Source organism: Haliotis rufescens, unplaced genomic scaffold (genome assembly GCF_023055435.1).
Source record: "Haliotis rufescens isolate VD_foot unplaced genomic scaffold, xgHalRufe1.0.p SCAF_24, whole genome shotgun sequence".
In the NCBI taxonomy this organism is placed as follows: Eukaryota; Metazoa; Mollusca; class Gastropoda; order Lepetellida; family Haliotidae; genus Haliotis; species Haliotis rufescens.
This window is the reverse complement of record NW_025963935.1, coordinates 9,029,584-9,049,963: the sequence shown is the minus strand read 5'-3', so window position 1 is coordinate 9,049,963 and position 20,380 is coordinate 9,029,584. Positions and strand designations below refer to the sequence as shown.

At 39.7% G+C, this 20,380-nt stretch overlaps 1 protein-coding gene across 1 annotated transcript; it reads right to left on the bottom strand.

Moving 5' to 3' along the window:
- Positions 1-11,353: 11,353 nt before the first annotated feature.
- Positions 11,354-19,999, bottom strand: LOC124126959. Its single transcript, XM_048402151.1, has 6 exons — positions 19,434-19,999; positions 18,526-18,610; positions 17,675-17,874; positions 16,345-16,427; positions 12,369-12,558; positions 11,354-11,502 (listed from the first exon to the last, which is right to left on the bottom strand). The coding sequence occupies exons 1-6, from the start codon at positions 19,737-19,739 to the stop codon at positions 11,386-11,388; spliced, it is 981 nt and encodes a 326-aa protein (XP_048258108.1). The 5' UTR covers positions 19,740-19,999; the 3' UTR covers positions 11,354-11,385.
- Positions 20,000-20,380: the final 381 nt, after the last annotated feature.

The following is a 20,380-nucleotide window of genomic DNA, read 5'->3' as shown; positions in this document are numbered from 1 at the left end:
AACATACAACTGTTCAATAGAAGTGAAAGATCGGCGCCTGTCTCATAGTTGAAGATGTCATGAACGTTTCTATTGTGACAGTGAGTGAGTGAGTGAGTTTGGTTTAACGCCGCTTTTAACAGTATTCCAGTTATATCACGGCGTGTCAGCTTAATGTGGGAGGAAAGCCCAAAGTGATGCAGGTCTCAGACGTTTACCACTTCGGTGAAACCCACGAGCACGGGTATGGTGCTGACAAACCTAGAAACATAATCGGGGCGAACCGGGATTCGAACCCACAATCATAGGTTTCTGGCGTGCCCAAGGGACGCAACTCTGCACAGCGAATCGCGGCGCCTTAGACGACTGGCCACCCGTGCCCCCCTATTGTGACAGAATGCTGCACAGACATTATGAGTAAAATCTGCTTTGTGACAAGATTGCAACGTCAATCAGCTGAGGTCGTCCATTAAAAACCAACATCATGTGTGTTGTACCAAACACGTTTAGTAAACGACTAATGTATGGAGCTTCAAATATTTGACACTAACAGGTCAGTTAAAAGAAATAAGCCTTACGTTTTACAATAAAACCTTAATCATAGTAACAATGGAACATAGGCTGCCGTGAGTGTATGAATAAATTAAGGTCCCAGGCAGACCATGCTTTAAGGAATGGAATACTTATCTTTAAGTTAATTCTCAAGGAGCCTTTCTTAATGTGGTGACTTAAAGATAGGTATAGCGAAACTTGCCTTGTGACGATAACAGACTATGTACATGAGTTCATTCATAATTCGCCCATATGGTGCAGGACTAGGTGCAGGACAAGATCCTAGCCTCACAAGCTTATTGTCTCACCATGTGCTTGATAAGTAAGAGCTGCCTATGCAAATCGTTGCATAGATTCCCGAGCACTAGCCAAGATGTTTGTCCAGCCAGCCATGGCAGTTTGATATGTTTACTCGGCAACCCGACCCCTTAAGTGAGATAGTTTTCTTACATATGACCCTTAACATGGGGAAAAATCTAGACTCACTTCATTCAGAGCTTTTGCGTTACCGAAAGGACTGGATGGAAGAGAAAATAATATGGTTCAAGGACTGCGAGACTACAACACTGTGTATCTAATCTGTGGATGGCTCTGAAAGGACTTGGTCAACAACAGTGCCTATTCAATATAGGCAGTGCTATTTAATATATACTTTGATTGTCAATCATTATATTTTTTTGAAGAGTTCCAGGGCTGCGGTACACCACCGACTTTGACCAATGGCACGAGAGAGTATGATGGTGTGTACCAGGGAGCTGTGGCAACGTACACGTGTTTGCCTAACTTTATCATGTGTGGCAACAGTAATACTGTTTGCAGAAAAAATGGACAGTGGGGAGGTTCCATCGGTCCTTTTGATAGATAAAGATGGGACGACCCTGTAAGACAGCTTGGAGTTACAATGTTTGAAAGTATTAATGAAAACAACGCTAGGGAAGAGAATTTAAGGATGTCAACTTCTTTATTATGAGAGAGCCAAGTTTCGGAGTATAAGCTTACTCCTTCATTCACCTGATGAAGGAGTAAGCATATACACCTAAACAATGTGTTCCTAGTGGCAAGTAACCAGTGGGGTCTGTGAAGGGCAGACCAGGCGTGCATAACATTTGGCTTGATCTATGCCATCGCGTGGCATTAACATGACAAGAGAGGGCCTTTTGTCAAAGATAATCCTCTCTGGTTTACCGACGGTGTTACTGCAGTGTAAAGCACTATTGAACAAGCGCGATTGCATAGAATAAGCGAGTTGGGACAAGGCAAACAATAGACTCAAATCACAAGAATTATCTTATTCACATCATTGTTAAACTCTGTCATGCTATCATGATCTGACGCTGACACAGTATTTCAGTTTGACGTGTCATTGAAAGCCGAAAGTGATGCAGGTCTTACACTGAAAATCCTAGATCCCAGATTTATGTTATGCATAACCCGCAACTCAGCAAACAGCAAACTCATGAGCCTTACACGACTTGGTCATCAATGTCAGCTCATAAAAGAACATATTGATTGGTATGTTATATGAATGATTTTGTTTCATACCTGTAGGATGAGACAAGATTCGATCTGCCGTGTGGAACCGTAAACAGATTCAAATTCACCCTGTACATCACCCCAACGACTGCTACAAGGTAATAGTAACACAAAACATGACCGGGGCGTTATTGCCGTCAACCTATTAAGAAAGGGACTAACTATACTAAACAACAAAAGTTCCCGTGGCATTGAATAAGATTTAATGCAAAGTTATGTTTTTCACGAAATCTGGAACAATTTCGGTTTGCAACAGATAAAAAGTCTCCTGTTAGTGTTCAAATGGTTTAATTTGCCATACTGATTTCAGAAAATGCGTGATTTCATAAAAAAAATGCCAATTTACAAATCAATAGCGTGTTCGTCCACTTCTCGTTGCAATGCAAGCAACACATCTTCGTCTCATCGAATGGACCAGGCATCGCACAGAGTCCTGTGGGATATCTGTCCATATCTGCTGGAGCATGTTTGGAAGTTCCTGGAGAGTCTGTGGAACACGTAGGTGACGTCGAAGGCGCCGATCCATCTCATCCCACATGTGCTCATTTGGTGAGAGATCAGGGGAGCGAGCCGGCCAGGGGATGACATTCACATTGTTTTGTTGAAGAGATACCTGAACAAGTCGAGCAATATGAGGCCGGGCATTGTCTTGTTGAAAGGTAATGCCTGGCCCATGACGACGCGAAAACGGTAGAACAACAGGGCCGATGATGTCGTCGCAGTAGCGCTGTCCATTGAGATTTCCCTCTACCAGTATCAAACGGGTCCTCTGTCTTGCTGTAATCCCACCCCATACCATAATGCTGCCGCCCCGAACCGATCTTTTTCCATGACACAATGATTGACGTAACGTTCACCTCGACGTCGGTACACTCGAATCCGTCCATCGCTGTGGCTGAGGTGAAAACGAGACTCGTCAGTGAAAAGAACCCACTGCATAGACGCTGTCTGCAACACTGTAGACGTACTTGACGGTGGTTTCCTCTCAAACTCGGACGTCTGGTGGATCTTCTGGCGACAATCCCTACACATCTGAGGCGACGACGTACGGTTTGTGAAGGTATTCCTTGAAGGCCAGGGATGCTTCTTGCAGTCACTGTTGCAGGCTGGAATCAATTTCGTAGGTTTGTTGTTCGAATCCAGTTGTCTTGTCGATTATTGGTTACGCATGGCCTGCCACTCCAAGGATGGTCTCTGACTGCATTCGTCTGTTGCCAACGTTGCCATAACTGTGGACGTTAAATTATCTTGCAACATCACGTTGACTCGATTCTACTTCAAGCATACCAATGGCTCACAGACCCTCATTTTCGGACAGGCGTGTTGAATAATTACGTAATGTTTTTTTTTTTTTCTGAGTGGTTGTTGTCAGCACGATGCATATGGAATACCGTTAACACACATGTTATTATACCCATTCTTAGGTAGTGAAATGCATGGAGCTTGCATAAAAGTGAACTTTTGCATGGATTGCATGCTTTTCTGTAGCAGTTGCATTTTTGTGACTTGATTCCATACATGTACTACAATATTTAAAACCAAACTTTACTTGTTTCAAAAATACACAAAAATATTGGTGTCACAGGAACTTTTGTTTTTGAGTATATATCATATTCTGGGAGGATTCAAAATTGTAGGCAAAAATAATGACATGTCCTGAAAATCAAACAGCCAGCTTATTTATGAAGATTTTTTTTCTGGAAGATCCTTTAACGTTATCATGGTGACAAAAAACAATATTGAGTAAGCATAATTAATGCAATATTGTCTACAGCATCGAACATGTATATAAAACGTCTGCATCAAGTGCAAACGCTGCACTTTGTCATTGTGGTAATATTACCTCATGATAATCTGTGGTGCATATCTTTTACACGCACGCACGAACTAACGCACGCACACACACGCATGCTTATCGCTGTATAAATGCAATAGGCTTGGACGCGAGGTGAAACCCCATTTCATCTTACCTCATTTCAAATGTGTGTATATACGTGAGTGTGTGTGTGTGATTATATTACTGAACATCATGAATTTTGAGGTCTTTTGATTCTCATTAAAATTCTCATTCTCACTGCCTGAATCTTATAAAAGTTATGATTGTTAATGAACTTGCAGCTTTAATTTTGTTGCTGATTTGGCTAAATGCAGGCATTTAAGCACTTTATGACTTTATGACTTACTCATTTGGTGATTTCATGTTTTAATAACCCTTTATCTCTTTCAAGGATGCAAGTAACTGTACGCGGAAGCGCGAGTCTTTTGTGTCGCTATGACTTCCAAATGGATATCAACAACAGTCATCAACACACGTGTCTCTGGCGAATGTGGGTCAGAAATATCGTTGTCACATGTTCCATTGGCACTGGGAGTTCAGTCTGTGATGGAAATCACCCTGGAGGAAGGAATCTACAGAGTATGTTACACCGGGATCCATGTCAATAATTCACGGGTACGTCTACTATACGCTCCTCCTACACGTGTGAATGTATTCGGCGGTGTAGTTGTAAGTCGTGTCTATTTCTTATCATATAACTCATGATAGTGAAATGATCCTACAGCATTCCTACTCGGACACGTTGTGCGAACCCTACCATTGTCTGACATTAAAGAAATGTAAAATAACACCTTGTGACACATTTTCTGGGATAATATAACATCCCAGGACCATCCGATAAGCAGAGTCCATGAGGTGAACAAGGACATGGAGTTTTTGTTTTTAATCAGTGTGCAGCCACTGTAACCACAATATAGTCAATGTTTAAGTTAACACGCAAGGATGGAATTGAAACAATCACGGTCAATATCATACCTTTCCCTTATTGACGTCCAATACATTCAAATTGGTATTGAGTCGTTTGCGCAATGATGCACAATGATTTTGTTTTCTCTGGAAGGAGGAGCCAAGAACTAGTTGACCCACAACATAACATTCAGCATGTCTAGGGAACAAATTATCTATTTAGCATTTTCAGGAACAGATCATTTAGATAAAGAAAGGATCAATCATCTCTTCCCCCGAGAATATCACAAGTCGGTTTCGAAAACCTGTATGACTATCATGCCCTCATATATAAATATCTGAAATACTGTTGAAAATGGCAATGAACCCTTCAGACAACCCGTATCTGAAAAAAATTGCTAGATTGTTGTTTGACAGCAGTCTCCATCGCGGTAAGATAACACGCAATCACCCAAATCATGGACTAAGGGCTAATCCTCTTAGTCACCTCCAAGGACAAGCACAGGTTGTAGTGGACCAGTTATAACCCACAATCCCATCTGGTATCTGAAATCAACTTTAATGCAATCATGAATATGCATAATGACAGCACCCACTCATTTAATAATCTGTGCATTTTATACATTAAGCTTTCAGTGGACGGAACTGGTATCTACAACTTTACTGAAAGATACCCTAACATCATTCCACAAAATGTCAAGGTTGATGGTGATGTTCAGATTGGATCAGCAGAAATAACACTGTGACGTTTTTTCTTCTTCATCATGTGAATTGAACTGAGTTAGATGTCTGTTGGACAACTTATGTTAACTTTTCAAAGGAAAGCCTTTCTCTGGGGAAAAGCTATGTACGTTCATGTCAGTGTGACAATACCCTTTGTATGTCAAATAGATGCATGAATCATAATGTGGTAAATGCAAGTTTCTGAGCACATGTGCTTCCTTTCTAATCTGTTATATATGAACACCCAAGTAGGCTATAGGGTTCATGAATTTGAACCAATAACCAGTCATACAATCAGTCAAGCAATAGTCACATAATTTTACAACCAAGTTTTGATATTTTACTGTTTGATAAGATAATTCACTCATACAGACTAAATCGTCATACCCGATTTCCCTTGTTAAATTTCCGATGACACGTTTAGGTCACTGATATCATTTACACATATTAGTGTGCAGTACGTAACCCATTTGACTGGAGGAGGGTGGAGGAAATTGCTGATGAATAGAAGATGTAATCGGTTTAATTGTTCCATTGTTTGTTTGACGGTCTGTGAATAATCGTGTCTGGACCAAACAACCAAGTGACTGGCGTCATAAACATCGATCCATGCAATTGGGATACGATGACATGCATCAACCAAGTAAGTGAGCCTGACCACCCGATCCCTTGGTCGCATTTTACGTCAAACTTCTGTTGCTGAAGACCCATTCTACCCCGGATCTTCACTAGTCTTGATTGTTCCATCTGTGAAATACTCATGACTTTAAATCAAGCGCTTAGCGTGTTCTGTACAGTAGCAACAGGGTGATTTCATTGGGTGTTTGTTGCCCAATGCCACAAGCAGCAGTATTCCAGCTATGTTCGAGGATGCAACAATTGCAGAACCTGTTTGTGAAACGACACTATTTTTGCGAACTACCACGTCTCATGGACAAACATATATATATCATTTAGTTCCTTACTCTGGAATTTACTATATGTTGAGTCTCTTGAAAGAAGGGTTTTGAAATATATATAGAAGACTTGTTTCACAATTTGCAGCTCAATACATGATTTCAGAATTGCCTGTAATTGGCCATTTCAAATACTTCCTAATGCAAAAAAAAAGTAACTTAAGTGTTAGACTTCCAAACTTCTGGAGGAATACCACGTCCTCCATGCAATGGATGTGGCCGAACTACAAAGTCAGTGCTGAAGTCAGTGCTGAAGTCGGTGAAGAAGTCAGTGATGTTTCAGTAGAGAGAAGAGACATGGAATCGTGGCATGGGAAAGAACTTCACTGTCTGTGATTCAATCTCTACATTTAATTCAAAGGATGTGCCTCAGGCAGCACGTGCAATACTGAGGAGCCAGTCGGAAACTTTTGTGAGGTCAATGAATGTGGCATGGACTGGCCGCTTCTGGTCTCAGCACATTTCCTGCCGCTGTTGCGTAGATAAAATTATGTTTGTTGTGTATCGTTCTGCACTGAATCTCCATTGCGATTCAGGATACACCCTACCACCAAGTTTATGTAGTCTGTTTAGGACTACGCCAGCATAGAGCTTACATGCAATGTTCAAAAGAGATCCAGAGATAGTTCTTACAAATGCGTTTGGCGCTCTTGTTCTTGCACAAGGTGATGATGTTGCAGTCTCGCACGTCCACCTCTTACAAACATAGACACAGAAGTTCATGCTGGAGCCCCTTTCCGCATTTGATGGCAAAGGAGGGAGGGATTCCATCCGTTTTAGTAACTACCCGCAGTAATCCCCTCAGTGGCTTTGCTCAGCTCCTCCACTGAACATGTCTTGTCCTGTTCCTTCCATTGCAGATTCCATTATACTGTTTTCTCTAGTGTACAGCTGAGTAGTTGATGATTGAATGCAGCGTTTAGTCGTTAGCACATGTCATTGATGTTCCGGAATTTGTCTATGTCTCTTCTGAGAGCTTGCAGGGTATTCTGGATGGGATAACATGTGTATTCTCAGTGACAGGGTTAAGCTTGCAGGAATGGACTTTGTGCCAGGCATGAACGTTCCAATACTTCTTCCCAAAGACTGAGAATGAAGCGGCGTGTATGTTGTCAGATGGCCTCATCTGCTACAGGCTAGGAAGTGCAGCAAAAAGGCTGAGAAATATTTCCGCCGACATCAAACTGTACATAATTTGAATCATGTTAAAATTACAAGTGCCAAGGCACCCCGTACCTTCAAGTTAAGAAAGCATAAGTCTTGGGGGAATTATGTCTCTAGAATTAATTCTCGCACGCCTATATCCAAAGTGTGGAACATGATTGCCAACATTAAAGGCATAGGTACAAAATTGAGTGTGCAACACCTCAAAGAAGGTCATCATCTGTTAACAGATAAATTGGATATTGCAAATAAATTGGGTGAAACGCTTGCCAAACACTCTTCATCATCATCAAACTATAATCCTAAGTTTCAAAAATATCAGAAACAACAAGGAAAGAAGAGGGTTGATTTTACTTCTCAAAATGGAGAAGATTACAATGAGGCATTTTCAATCCATGAGCTAAATACTGCTTTAGGTCAAGCTACGAGAGCTGATAATATTCACCATCAGCTGATAAAGCATTTACTGATTCACGTTTGGAGACACTATTCACTATATTTTTAACAGATAGACAATTTCAAGTTCGTGTTCGATCAACGCTTATAATCAGGATCAGGGGGTTCCACAGGACAGTATTTTGTCTGTCACATTGTTAAGCATAAAAATAAATAGTTAAGTAATAAATGACTCAATTGATGGGTCATTGTTTGTGGATGATTTTGATATTTCAGGTCATGGTAAAAATATGCATACCGCTGAAAGACAGTCACAGTTGTGTCTTAATAAAATTCATAAATGGTGTCTTGAGAATGGATTTAAGTTTTCACAGACCAAGACAAATTGTATACGTTTCTGTCGGAAATATAAACCCCATAAAGACCCAGAGCTCTCTGTAGATGGCACTCAAGTTAAGGTTGTAAAAGAAACCAAATCTTTGGGATTGATTGGCGACCACATATTGCCACATATCAATTATTTTAAAGACAATGCCTGAAGACCCTAAATTTATTGAAAGATGTCTCAAATTCAAAGTGGGAAGGGGATCAGACAACCCTTCTTCACTTATATAGATCTCTATCGCCCTAAGCTGGACTATGGCTCCATCGTATATGCTGGAGCTTGCAATAGTAATTTTAAAAAAAATGGATTTAATCCATCATCAAGGATTAAGACTTTTTGGTGCTTTTCGAACTTCCCCGGTTGATAACCTCTATGTCGAGGCAGATGAACCCTCATCAAAACATTGCTGTATTAAATTGTCTCTCCAGTATACTACTAAATTACGTTCCAACCCATCCAATCCTGCTTATGACTCCATTTTGAATCCTCTCTTTGACAAACTGTTTTAGAAGAAACCAAAGCTGGTTCCTCCACTTGGAATTCGGCTCAAATAATTAATGCTGCAAATTTAGATCTGGATATTATCTCTCCTTCCTGACTTTTGCCTTCTCCTTCCTGGCAGTTGGTGAAGCGGGAAGTAGACATATCCCTCTTAGACAGTTCTCTTAGAAGTAGACATTTCAATCTTTACTGATGGACCCAAGGACAATGGCAAAGTAGCATGTGCCACTGTCGTTGGATCAAAACATTTTTCATCTGCAATACCAGACAATAGCTCTAGTTTCACTGCTGAGGCCAATGCTATCCTTACAGCCTTGGTATACATTAAAAAACAGGTCTGCATATAAACAATTTATCATTTTTTTCTGACTTTCTATCCTGTCTTCAGGCACTGAAAAAAGTCTCTTCTAATCATTCAATTATTTTAAACATTTTAGAACTGTATAATTATCTTTCAAATAACCAATAGGACATCGTCTTTTGTTGGTTGCCCAGACATGTGGGCATGAAAGGCAACACAATGGCTGATGCTGCTGCAAAAGCAGCACACAACAAATCTGTGACACCACTTCTTATTCCATGCAGTGACTGTAAGCCTGTTATCAGATGTTACATCAGAGTTCCTATGCAAACGAAGTGGGACACCCAAGTAGGTATCAATAAATTACATGAAATTAAACCAAATATCGGTTACACCTACTTGGGTTGTCAGTCCAGATTGAAGAGGTCATAACACGACGATGTATTGGTCATAGCAGGTATACAAAATTAATGAATATTTTTTGAAAGGTGAGGATCCTCCATTTCGTATCCCTTGTGATGAAAAAATCACCGTCAAGCATGTCCTGCTTGACTGTGTTGATTTCTCCAAGGGATAAATATTTCAAATCATCATCAATTAAGGTTCATTTCAAAACTATCAATTCTTATTTAATTATAGGTATATTTATATGTTATTTTATGTTGGTAATGTATAATTGTGACTCGGATGGTTAGTGGCTGTGTCCTCAAAGGGGATTGAAGTAGCATAGAAGTATTGTCCCTCTGAGAGGATATGTAAGGCCACATCATTCAAAGTACATGATTCATACCTCAGTTTTAAACGTGGAATATTTGTGTATTTTCACTAATGACTTCATTGCGTACCATCATCAGCAGCTGAAGGGATATTGTAAATCCTTCTTGGGAACCGTGCAGGTAGCAGAAGAAGTGTGAGTCCCCACGGTCTCTCGTGTGGTTGCCTACCTTTCGTTGCTAGTGATCTAAAGCCCATTTTTATATTGTATTGTTAAAATGTATTTATTTAAATGTTCTCAACTAGTTTTAAAATCGAAACTGTGATGCTCTAGTTGTTCTATTGTCCTTTGCTGACAGGTTTTTATTCCCTATAATGTCTTATATGTCACTTCTCGTCATGATATGGCTAAATTTATTACCGATGTGACATTAAATTTTAACTCACTCACTCACTCTTGCTTCAATGGGGGCGGTCGGGTAGCCTAGTGGTTAAAGCGTTCGCTTGTAACTTCAATGGGGGCGGTCGGGTAGCCTAGTGGTTAAGGCGTTCGCTCGTCACGCCGAAGACCCGAGTTCGATATTGCTGAAATATTGCCAAAACCATACTCATTCACTCACTACTTCAATGGGATAAACATCTGAAACGGAAGAGACTTTCCACAGCCAGTACAAAGTACTGCCATCAATCTTGACCGTCTCTTTTGATATGTTGCTTTGATGTGACATTTGATAAGATGGATGAACAAGAACATGTGATCGTCATGACGTCGAACACGAGGATAATACCATACCCTCATAAAAGGAGGAAAGGTTACACAGCAAATACCACAAGTTCACAAATGGCTGCATCCATTTGGGATTCGATAAATAGTATCTGGAAGTTATTAAAGCAAATGGTGTTCGCTATGGTTACATTGTGTCATAAACATAAGAAACGATGGATCGCATTTTATGCTTTTTGTTTGTTTGTTTGTTGATTAACGCCGCACTCAGGACTATTCCAGCTATATGATCTGTAAATGATCGAATCTGGACAAGACGATCCAGTGAATGACATCGTGAGCATCGATCGACGCGATTGGGATACAATGACATGCATCAACCGAGTCAGCGAGCCTGACCAACCAATCCCGTAAGTCACCTTTTACGACATTTATGCAATATTCTGACAATATTCCAGCTATACGTCTTTGAAAACGCCACTTACCAAGGAAGAGAACAACACGAGCCGAGAGACCGCCATGTTTAATTGCAATTGAAACATATGTCACCCATTGTATCCTGACGTTATATATCTGTGAAAAAACAATGTCTGATACTCCGCTGACTGTGCACAATGATACAATGTTCCCATAGCTTTGTATGTCCAGAAACAGTTTTTAGCTCTGCGGTGAGATGTTTTCATCTTGCAGGGTTTGTTACCGAGAGTCATCACATCATATGGTGATGTGCGCCGAGGTGACGTTGGCGTCACCACTGATACGGACGTCTTCTCGGATCTCATTCGGGTATCTGTCTGTGAAGTTGTTTATGCTTGATCCATCTACAGCTAGCTGCAAATGAATCAAATGGAGCATCTTATTATCCAGTGTATTACGCTTCCATTCTGTTCTATTGGAACCACAGCTTCTATTGGAGACGCTAACAACTGTCTTAGGACATTTCTCTCATTATCAAAAGACATTCTGTGCAATGTTTTTGATAGGAGACATGGATATGGTGAGGACAAGTGCGAAACAAGGCTAACATGGCGAAATGGTTCCAGGATATTCATCATAGTAGTAATGGAGGATGTAAGGTAAACAGAATGAAAAACGTTGCATCTTGATTTTACAATGAAAATTCACATTCTTCTGATTGAGGTGACACAATTAATAGCCATTCAAAGTTAAAGACAAAAAAAATAAATTAATGAGGAATATTGGATTCTCCAAAATGAAATATACATTAAAATTCATATTGAAAAAAAAGTAAAATACTACTTTTTTTATTTTGCATTCTGAAATAAGGCAGACAAAATCACAAATATATAATTTAGAATTGTTGTGTAAAGTTACATCAAATGACGGGGGGAATAAAAAAAGGCCCTGACTGATTTTTATTGCTTTTAACACTATATGCCTGCTGGTTGGTTTCTCCAAAGAGGTTTGAGAGTTACAAAAGCCTGGGCACAGTGAGGGTGACATGCCCTGACATGACTTAAATACACATTCTTGTGGCCTAAACCTACTTTACACGCTCCTATGGCATTTGATCCCAAAGAAAACAAAACTGGTTTATTGCCTTCACTGCTTTAGAAACATATTTTGTCTTATTTAAATGTTGATCAGACAGATGCCCACCAAGACGCAGTAATTACTACCAATTTGTGATTTCGACAAAGCTCAAGTAGAGGATGTGCGAAGAAAAAACAACATACCATGTACATGCCTTGATCTAGTCGTATCTCCACCAGAGACTCCGTTCCCACTGCCAATGGGACTGGCGATAGATCAATCGGGGTTCCCCACACACCGGAAAAGCGTGAGTTCAATACAAGAGCGTTTTCATCCATTCGGAAGGCAGCATGATACAGAAGATTTCCTTCGCCGCGAACATCCATATATATTCTAAAAAAACAGGAACAAATTGTTGGTGTAAATTTTGAAATATGTTTCTAGATCGTATAAAAAACAGATACGAATTTTCGAAAACACGATGGTGGTCCTACAGTGTCTCTTTCGATCTGGAATCCTTATTCGAAGTTTGCTTTCCAAGAACAAAAATATATCTATTTGGAACAAAGTTATTCAGTTCCTGAAATGATTGGAAGAAAGACTTATTTATTATTATAGCCAATCAAATTGTGAACATTGACAGACTTTCTATTAAATCAATCTGTATATCCCATCAGTGACAACTGTGAACATCTGCCCTGTTAAAAGATGGACGGATGATGAGATTCGATAACAAATGCTAGTGGCCCAATATTAGACGTTTGAAATACTAGTCTAAACGTCTTCATATGCATGAACGACGTCTCCATAAATTAGCTTATAACATGATTACACATGTATATAACATGCAAAAGAATACTTTGACATCGGATATAACAAGTATTTTATTTTCTCATGGTTTTGGTTTTATATGACTGTATAGTGTGTGAGTGAGTGAGTGAGTGAGTGAGTGAATTTAATTTTAAGTCACGTCGGCAATATTTCAGCAATAGCGTGAGCTGAATATTTATAAGAATCTGTCAACGAAGGACAGTATAATAACTTGCAATATATCACAGTTTGACTTAATGACTTTGACAATATAATAATGAGGCTATAGGTCGCCAGCAACAAAGGTAAGGTCACCATACTAGGGACCAAGGGGACCTGCATGGTTCCCCAGCAGGATTTACACCTATCCCTTAGTTTCTGGCAATTGATGCAAGTTTATCCAGAGCTAAAAAGGGAACGAATATTCTGCAGTAAAAATAGGGTAGAAACATATATTCTTTGAATGAGGTGGTCTTACATACCCTCTCAAGGGGAAAATAAATTTATGGTACTTTAACCGCCGTGGAGGGCACAGCCACAAACAATCTCAGTTAATAATCATACACTACCGATTTATGAAATACATAACTTTCTAAATCAAAATTAGTGAATTAGTTCAATATCGTTTAAAAGGTTAATGATTAAACGTGAATTTACATTGCCTTCACTATTTTGACACTAAAATATTTATCTTCTGTAGTTGAATAATCAATACATTAAAGCAAGTAATTTTCATCACAAGGGATACAAAACGGAGGTTCTACATATTCATGCGTATATTGGGCGGTCGGGTAGCCTAGTGGTTAAAGCGTTCGCTCGTCACGCCGAAGACCCGGGCTCGATTCCCGACATGGGTACAATGTGTGAAGCCCATTTCTGGTGTCCCCCGCCGTGATATTGCTGGAATATTGCTAAAAGCGGCGTAAAACCATACTCACTCACTCACTCATGCGTATATTGCTGCTATGGCCAGTACGACATCGCCGCATTATGACCTCTTCAAATCTGGACGGACAACCCAGTTAGTTTTACCGATATTTGGTTTAATTTAATGAAATTTATTGATACTTACTTGGGTGTCCCACTTCTTTTTAAGTACGTGTTTATAAGCAGTGTATGGTATAAGAAGAGGTGTCACAGATTTGTTGAGTGGTGCATTTGCAGCAGCATCAGCCATTGGGTTACCAATGATACCAACATGGCTTGGTAACCAACAAAAGACGAGGTCATATTGGCCAGTAGCAAGATCATTTATTAATTCAAGAATCTAGATTAAACGTGGATGTTTGGATGACATATTTTAATCGCCTCAAGGCACGAAATAAAATCTGAAAATATAATGAATTGTTTATGTTTTGATTGGTTATTGATATATGTTAGTGCTGTTAAAATGGCGTTTGCTTCTGCTGTGAATATGGAAGTGTCATCTGGTAATCGTGACGATATTGCTCTGGATCCATTGACAGTGACAGTAGCACCTGCGCCACCAGCCTTCGATCCATATGTAAATATAGATTTGTAAGTGTCTTTAGTGTTTCTTAATTGATTGTATTCTTGTTGGTAAATGAGTTGGTTACGATCTGATTTCTTTAGTTTTGTTAATATAAGGTCTACCCCTGGCTTACCATTTGCAAAGGGAGAGATGAAAAAAGTTAAGTTTAGTGGGAGCTACAACATGCAATCAAAGATTAGAAGCCGAAATGGCAGATTTTATTCTGATTCCGAGTGGCTGAGTGAGTGTGGACTTCCCACTGCAACGATCCTCACAGAGAGGACTGAACACGCACTCAAAAGCCGGATTCGACCAACTAGAATACAATTTAGTGATGCATTGCAAAGACAATCCTAGACAGCGCCGCCCAAGAAAAAGGCTATCCATCACAGACGACGGAGCCGCAATCAAGCTTTGTACTGATCAGCGACCTGTACAGGTGTAAGAGGGCCGCCCAATCCCCTCCCCACCTCGAATTAGAAACAACTTTCAATAAATCGAGCGCCTCCAGACATTCAGCCCAAAGGCACCTAACATGTGGAAGGAAAGCTAAGTGGTTATCAAAAACAAGTACCAAGAACCTGGCACCCCAAACAACCCCGACAGGGGAGCCACCCCAAAACAACCCAGGGCTCATATGACTGTGTAAGTCAGTTGGAAATGTAAACATGTTTCAAATTAACATCGAAATCGATCTATAAATATGTTCTACCTAGAATGGCATTACACTTTGGAGGATAGTTCACGTTATGAATATCACAAAACTTTCAAAGTTTGCTTCAGCCAGAAGTATATTTATCAGTACTCACGAATGAAAACTTAAGAAAACATTTAATAAAATATATACTTGATTTACTGATCCTATTTGTAAATGAAGTAAGAACACCGCCCATTAACAACTTGAAAAGCATTTGTTCATCAAGTAATCTAGTGAGAAAAAAATTAAATTCGTTTTGTGTTTGTCCATTTTACAATGATTTTCGAAAGAAATACATGCATATCAAAGATTATCTAATAGCAATGTCACTGATAAATGCTTTTGAATTTAATCACATGACATTGCCCCAAATTGGTCATCTCTTGTCTGTCTTGATTCCCATGTGCTATCGAAACTCTTATGAATACAAACACAATATGTAAAGTGTGGCTATAATGACGCGCCACATGTACGGTCTTGAGAGTCCGTATCTTCTAACATAGATGCCAGATTGTGTCACACCTAGGACTGAAGTGCAGCAGGTGCGTGTCCTTCTGTTAGCGGAGAAACCGTAATCTGGGTGCAATTCAGGTGACCTATGTTACATCATAAAGCTTGAAGATGTCTGACTGCAGCGTTAAATAACAACACAGAAATAAACAAGTGAGCATAAGTATTTACTATTAAACTCCGCAGTCTGTCCCTTTTACATTAAGAGTATTTTGTAACACTCAGAGTTGTAACAAGGGTTAACCGGCAATAGTTAAATGTAAAATATTTTTACATTAAGAGTATTTTTACATTAAGAGTATTTTGTAACATTCAGAGTTGTAACAAGGGTTAACCTGCAACACTTGAATGTAAAATATTTTGACATTAAGAGAAATTATTACAGGAAGGTTTGTAACAACGCAGTCCGTCATATTCAATCAGCATGACTGCGTCCTGTAAATAATCGAGTCTGGGGCAGACCATCCAGTGTTTGATTTTATGAGTAACGACTCACACCATCACACCGTCAGGGGGCTAGTCAGGGGACCACTCGAACCGTTGCGTCGCAAGCCTATGTTGCTGGGGAACAACGCTAACCTGGAATTGCCACGGAGCCAAATACACACTCTGAGTAGTCACGCTTATTCTTTTGTTCATCATAATTATGAATGCGAATATCTATTTTTACCGAATAACGGTTGGGGTGATGTTCATCGCCACTTTGAAATTCGTTGCATTCCCACAAGGCACGACCATGAGGAAGTTCATCCCCTATGTAAATGAAGAAAAGGGCATAAGACAAGCTGCATAATTTCTGAATCCTTTGCCAACATTTACATACACATTTTAGCTGGTGTTTCTTTAGCCGGACCATGTCAACGGACATCTTATTATCAGCTATTTGAAATAAATAAATAAATAAATTAAAATAAATTTTAAATATACATGTGAATACATAAATGCTTGTTTCGAACTTTGGTGTAATGCTATGATCAATTGACATTATTGAAGGCTCTGTCCAGGGGGTTAAAATATTGTAAAATTATTGTCCAACCACCAGTAGCTAAAGCGATGACTTAAATCCCCCTGGGGTGTCATGCAGGAAGCAGATGTACTGTAAGTCCCCTCGATCCCCATCGAGGTAGCCCAGCTTTGGTTACTGGTGGCCTATAGCCCGTGTTTTGGAACTTTATACATGATATTGTTATGCTCAAATATGTTTCAAAACTTGTTTTTAAATAGAATATATGCTTTAACAAGTAAATTGTAAATTTATTTACTTGGTCTGGTCGCTATATGGCTGAAATAATGCTGATGCGACGTTAAATTTGAACTCACTCAGTTACTTTAGCAGGAGTATGCCTACTGGCATAAACACCTCAAATGAAGGTAACGTTTTTTATATTTGATTTCGCTTTTAATTTTGTAACGTCTCTCGGGATGTTTGGAAAACATTCTTGATTTCCTATTGCATCAAACATTTTTATTTGCAGATCAAAAATATCTAGCAAGGACGTTATTAATTGTAGAATAACATGTCTCTGTCTCAGCATCATCCGTGTGATGTGATGTTCTTATATGCTGTTAATGGAATACAGTAGCACACATTTGTATTGCAAACGCAAATGTTTTCAGTTTCATATGCATTTTATTGTACGACTGCCTTTGTTGTTTCTGACACACGATTTTGTCCGATGGATATCGAATCGAATTCCCATTACACATTTATTTCCACATACTGTTTGTTCACTCTTTTGCACAGTCATATAAAATCTAAAATTTTACACAAGAGCAGACCAACCGGATCAAGTTCCAAAGACCAGTTCTACTAGTTCTGACATCGCCGATCTATGTGTGTAATGCCACGTACACTCCGTGTCATTGCAGTCTTATTTCTAATTCTTACAGCGGTTTTATTTGGTCTATATTATTGAGTCCATCTCACCTATCCATCTTGTCACAATTATTAATGATAACTTCATAATCAACGTTCATCCTGTACCACATAACCATCTTACCGGGTTGTCCCAACTGTACTGTGCGCACGGGCCGACAGAACCGTTCCAACTGCCTGTCAACTGACAGGCTTTGCTGTTTCTATCCGTGCACATCATGAAGTTGTCCTTGCAAGTGTATTCTGCAACTGCTCCTTCGTACACACCGTCATAATGAATCTCAGCATTGGCAACAGAAGGTGGTGCGCCACAACCCTGAAACTCTGTACATTAAAACTCAGTCATATAACATATTGGTTTATTTTAAGCTTAAAGTGAGTACATGTATGTTTAACCAGTCTGTCATTATTGGAATTTTAGAGTTGAACGCCGCCGATTGCAACAGATTAATGGGGTCGCCCAACTACTAATACATTTGAGAGGTCACTGACAGTAAAGAAATCATGCTCGAACGTTGAAACCCTATTTCTTTTCTCAGTTATTGTTCTTGGGTTAGGTCAGGTCGCTATCAACACGATCAATATACATGACACGATTATACTTGCACTAATTGTGTGTCTGTGTGTGTTCGTTCATGTGTGGGTGTGGCTGCGGTTACTAGTCTTAACTTATTCTTTGCTGGCTGACTGAAATGCCATCGCGCAGTTTAACATGTGTGTCCCACTGTGACTTGTCCTTGTTTTATTCCCTTAATGCCCGGCGTCAGGCAGGGAAACAACAAATACCAGGTTTTAATATCTTTTGATGTGACATGGCCGGGGTCGAAACACCGATCCCCGGGCAGACGCTTTGTCCTGGAAAAAGTCATTCGTGACAAACACTTTCTCATATGGCATATCATGTCAGTCCAAGCCATATGATTTCAATAAAAAATAACGTAAAATAGAATTACCTGTTACCAGTAAAAGATTTACCTGTCTCACATGATGCACGTCCGAGTCGATCTAATTGGCACCTGGACGTCGGACAAGGTGTCTTCAAACAGGCTCCAGCGAGTGACTATTCATAAACAATACATTCATATGGTGTTTAGTGTGCTTCCAATGCACATGATTCAGATAGATATTTAGCACAGCCGAATCAGCTAATTGAAAGAATAAATGATTAGAGTGAGTGAGTTGGGTTTAACGCCGCTTTTAACATTATTCCAGTTATATCACGGCGTGTCAGCTTAATGTGGGAGGAAAGCCCAAAGTGATTCAGGTCTTAGACGTTTACCACTTGGGTGAAACCCACGAGCATGGGTATGGTGCCGACAAACCAAGAAACATAATCAGGATGAACCCGGATTCGAACCCACAACCATAGGTTTCTGGCGTGTCCAGGGGACGCAACTCTGCACAGCGAATCACGGCGCCTTAGACGACTGGGCCACCCGTGCCCCCATAAATGATTAGACAAAAATACATTAAAATAATCGGGCTATAGATAACACAAGTTAGGCCACACACTAGGGACACAGGGGACTAACAATTCCTCTGCTACCTGAACGGTTCCCCTGCGACATATAACATCAAAGAGAGAGAGAGAGAGAGATGGTTTAATGTGTCCAGACCACAAGGTGTACGGTTGACCTTAAGGATTTGATGGTGAGTTATTGTTGACCGATGACAACGGTCATTTTTCGCAAAAATAAACATATTCCAGTATGTTTATACAACAAACAAATAAACATAAATATCACAGTTTCTTCTTAGCATAAAGTAAATATAAAAAGGTATACCAATGTGTAAAGAATGTAAAGAAAGTTACATGACATGGTTTTGACATTTTGACCTCACAACGAAAAATAGGATTAATAAGTGATTGATAATATAACTACCTCAGGCCAGTGGTTGATGTCACTGTAAAGGAATCCTGGCCATGGTGTGACGGTCACAAGATCACTTCTGTTGCTGTTGAGTTCACAGATGCGAGTCTTGGTCTCAAAGTTGAAGGACATGCAGACTGAAGACATCAGACATTCCGATGCACATGAATAGAGAGACTGTGACCTTACTTTCCTAAACACGTAATGTTCCATATGCGCATCTACCTCCACAACAGAAGATGCATTAAAGCAAGTGCCACAACTACCTAATCCTCCTCCAATCAGGACAAGGACTACTGTAAAAAGACAAAATTGCATTTTCCTCTTTTGTGAGAAATGAAATAAGTAAGGGAAAGGTATCAGTAATGAATGTTGAATCTCATATTTCACCTCTAAAGTTGGACCCCTCAGTGAAGTAAAGCCATGTGAACTTCCTCAGTGGGTTTTCTTTGTTATCTGACTGTCTTTGCTTTCAACTGAAGCAACGCCCATGTGAAAAACAGGAATGAATGTAACTGCGTCATTTCTTTGAAATGAGTGGAAAAATACCAGACCAGATTTGAAAATCTTTGATCTCAACCTCGAAAGCAAGTAACTAAGAATTGATTGAGGTCGGAATGCAGTAGGCGAAGCTACATGCTTCATTGTTGAAAGATCAATATAACTCCGACTGCCTTGGATGTTCAATCAAAGACTACGATTGAGCGTTTGAGAGAAAAAAAGTGAATTTCGCCAAACAAACAAGTGTGCAAATCGATCGCAACTCTATGGAACTGCTTTTATGTACAGTGATACAGTGCTTTATGTTTTTTCCCACAATCATTGGATCCTGACACATCGAGCACAGTAGATGATGCCTCTTTGAATAGTTCAGAAATAACACCGAAGACGTTTTCTTTCACATTGACATGGTGATGACTTACCAAGGCTCCAAAATCGATGAAAATGTGATATTTAGC

What these genes read in the sequence shown, in the direction of transcription:
- LOC124126959 (XM_048402151.1), bottom strand. Translation starts at nt 19,739, where the DNA reads ATGCAATTTTGTCTTTTTACAGTAGTCCTTGTCCTGATTGGAGGAGGA. An exon ending in AGTACAGTTGGGACAACCCG is followed by an intron (nt 16,428 to 17,674) that starts GTAAGATGGTTA and finishes TCATTTACATAG; the next exon opens with GGGATGAACTTCCTCATGGT. An exon ending in ATCACCCCAACCGTTATTCG is followed by an intron (nt 12,559 to 16,344) that starts GTAAAAATAGAT and finishes CTGTTTTTTTAG; the next exon opens with AATATATATGGATGTTCGCG.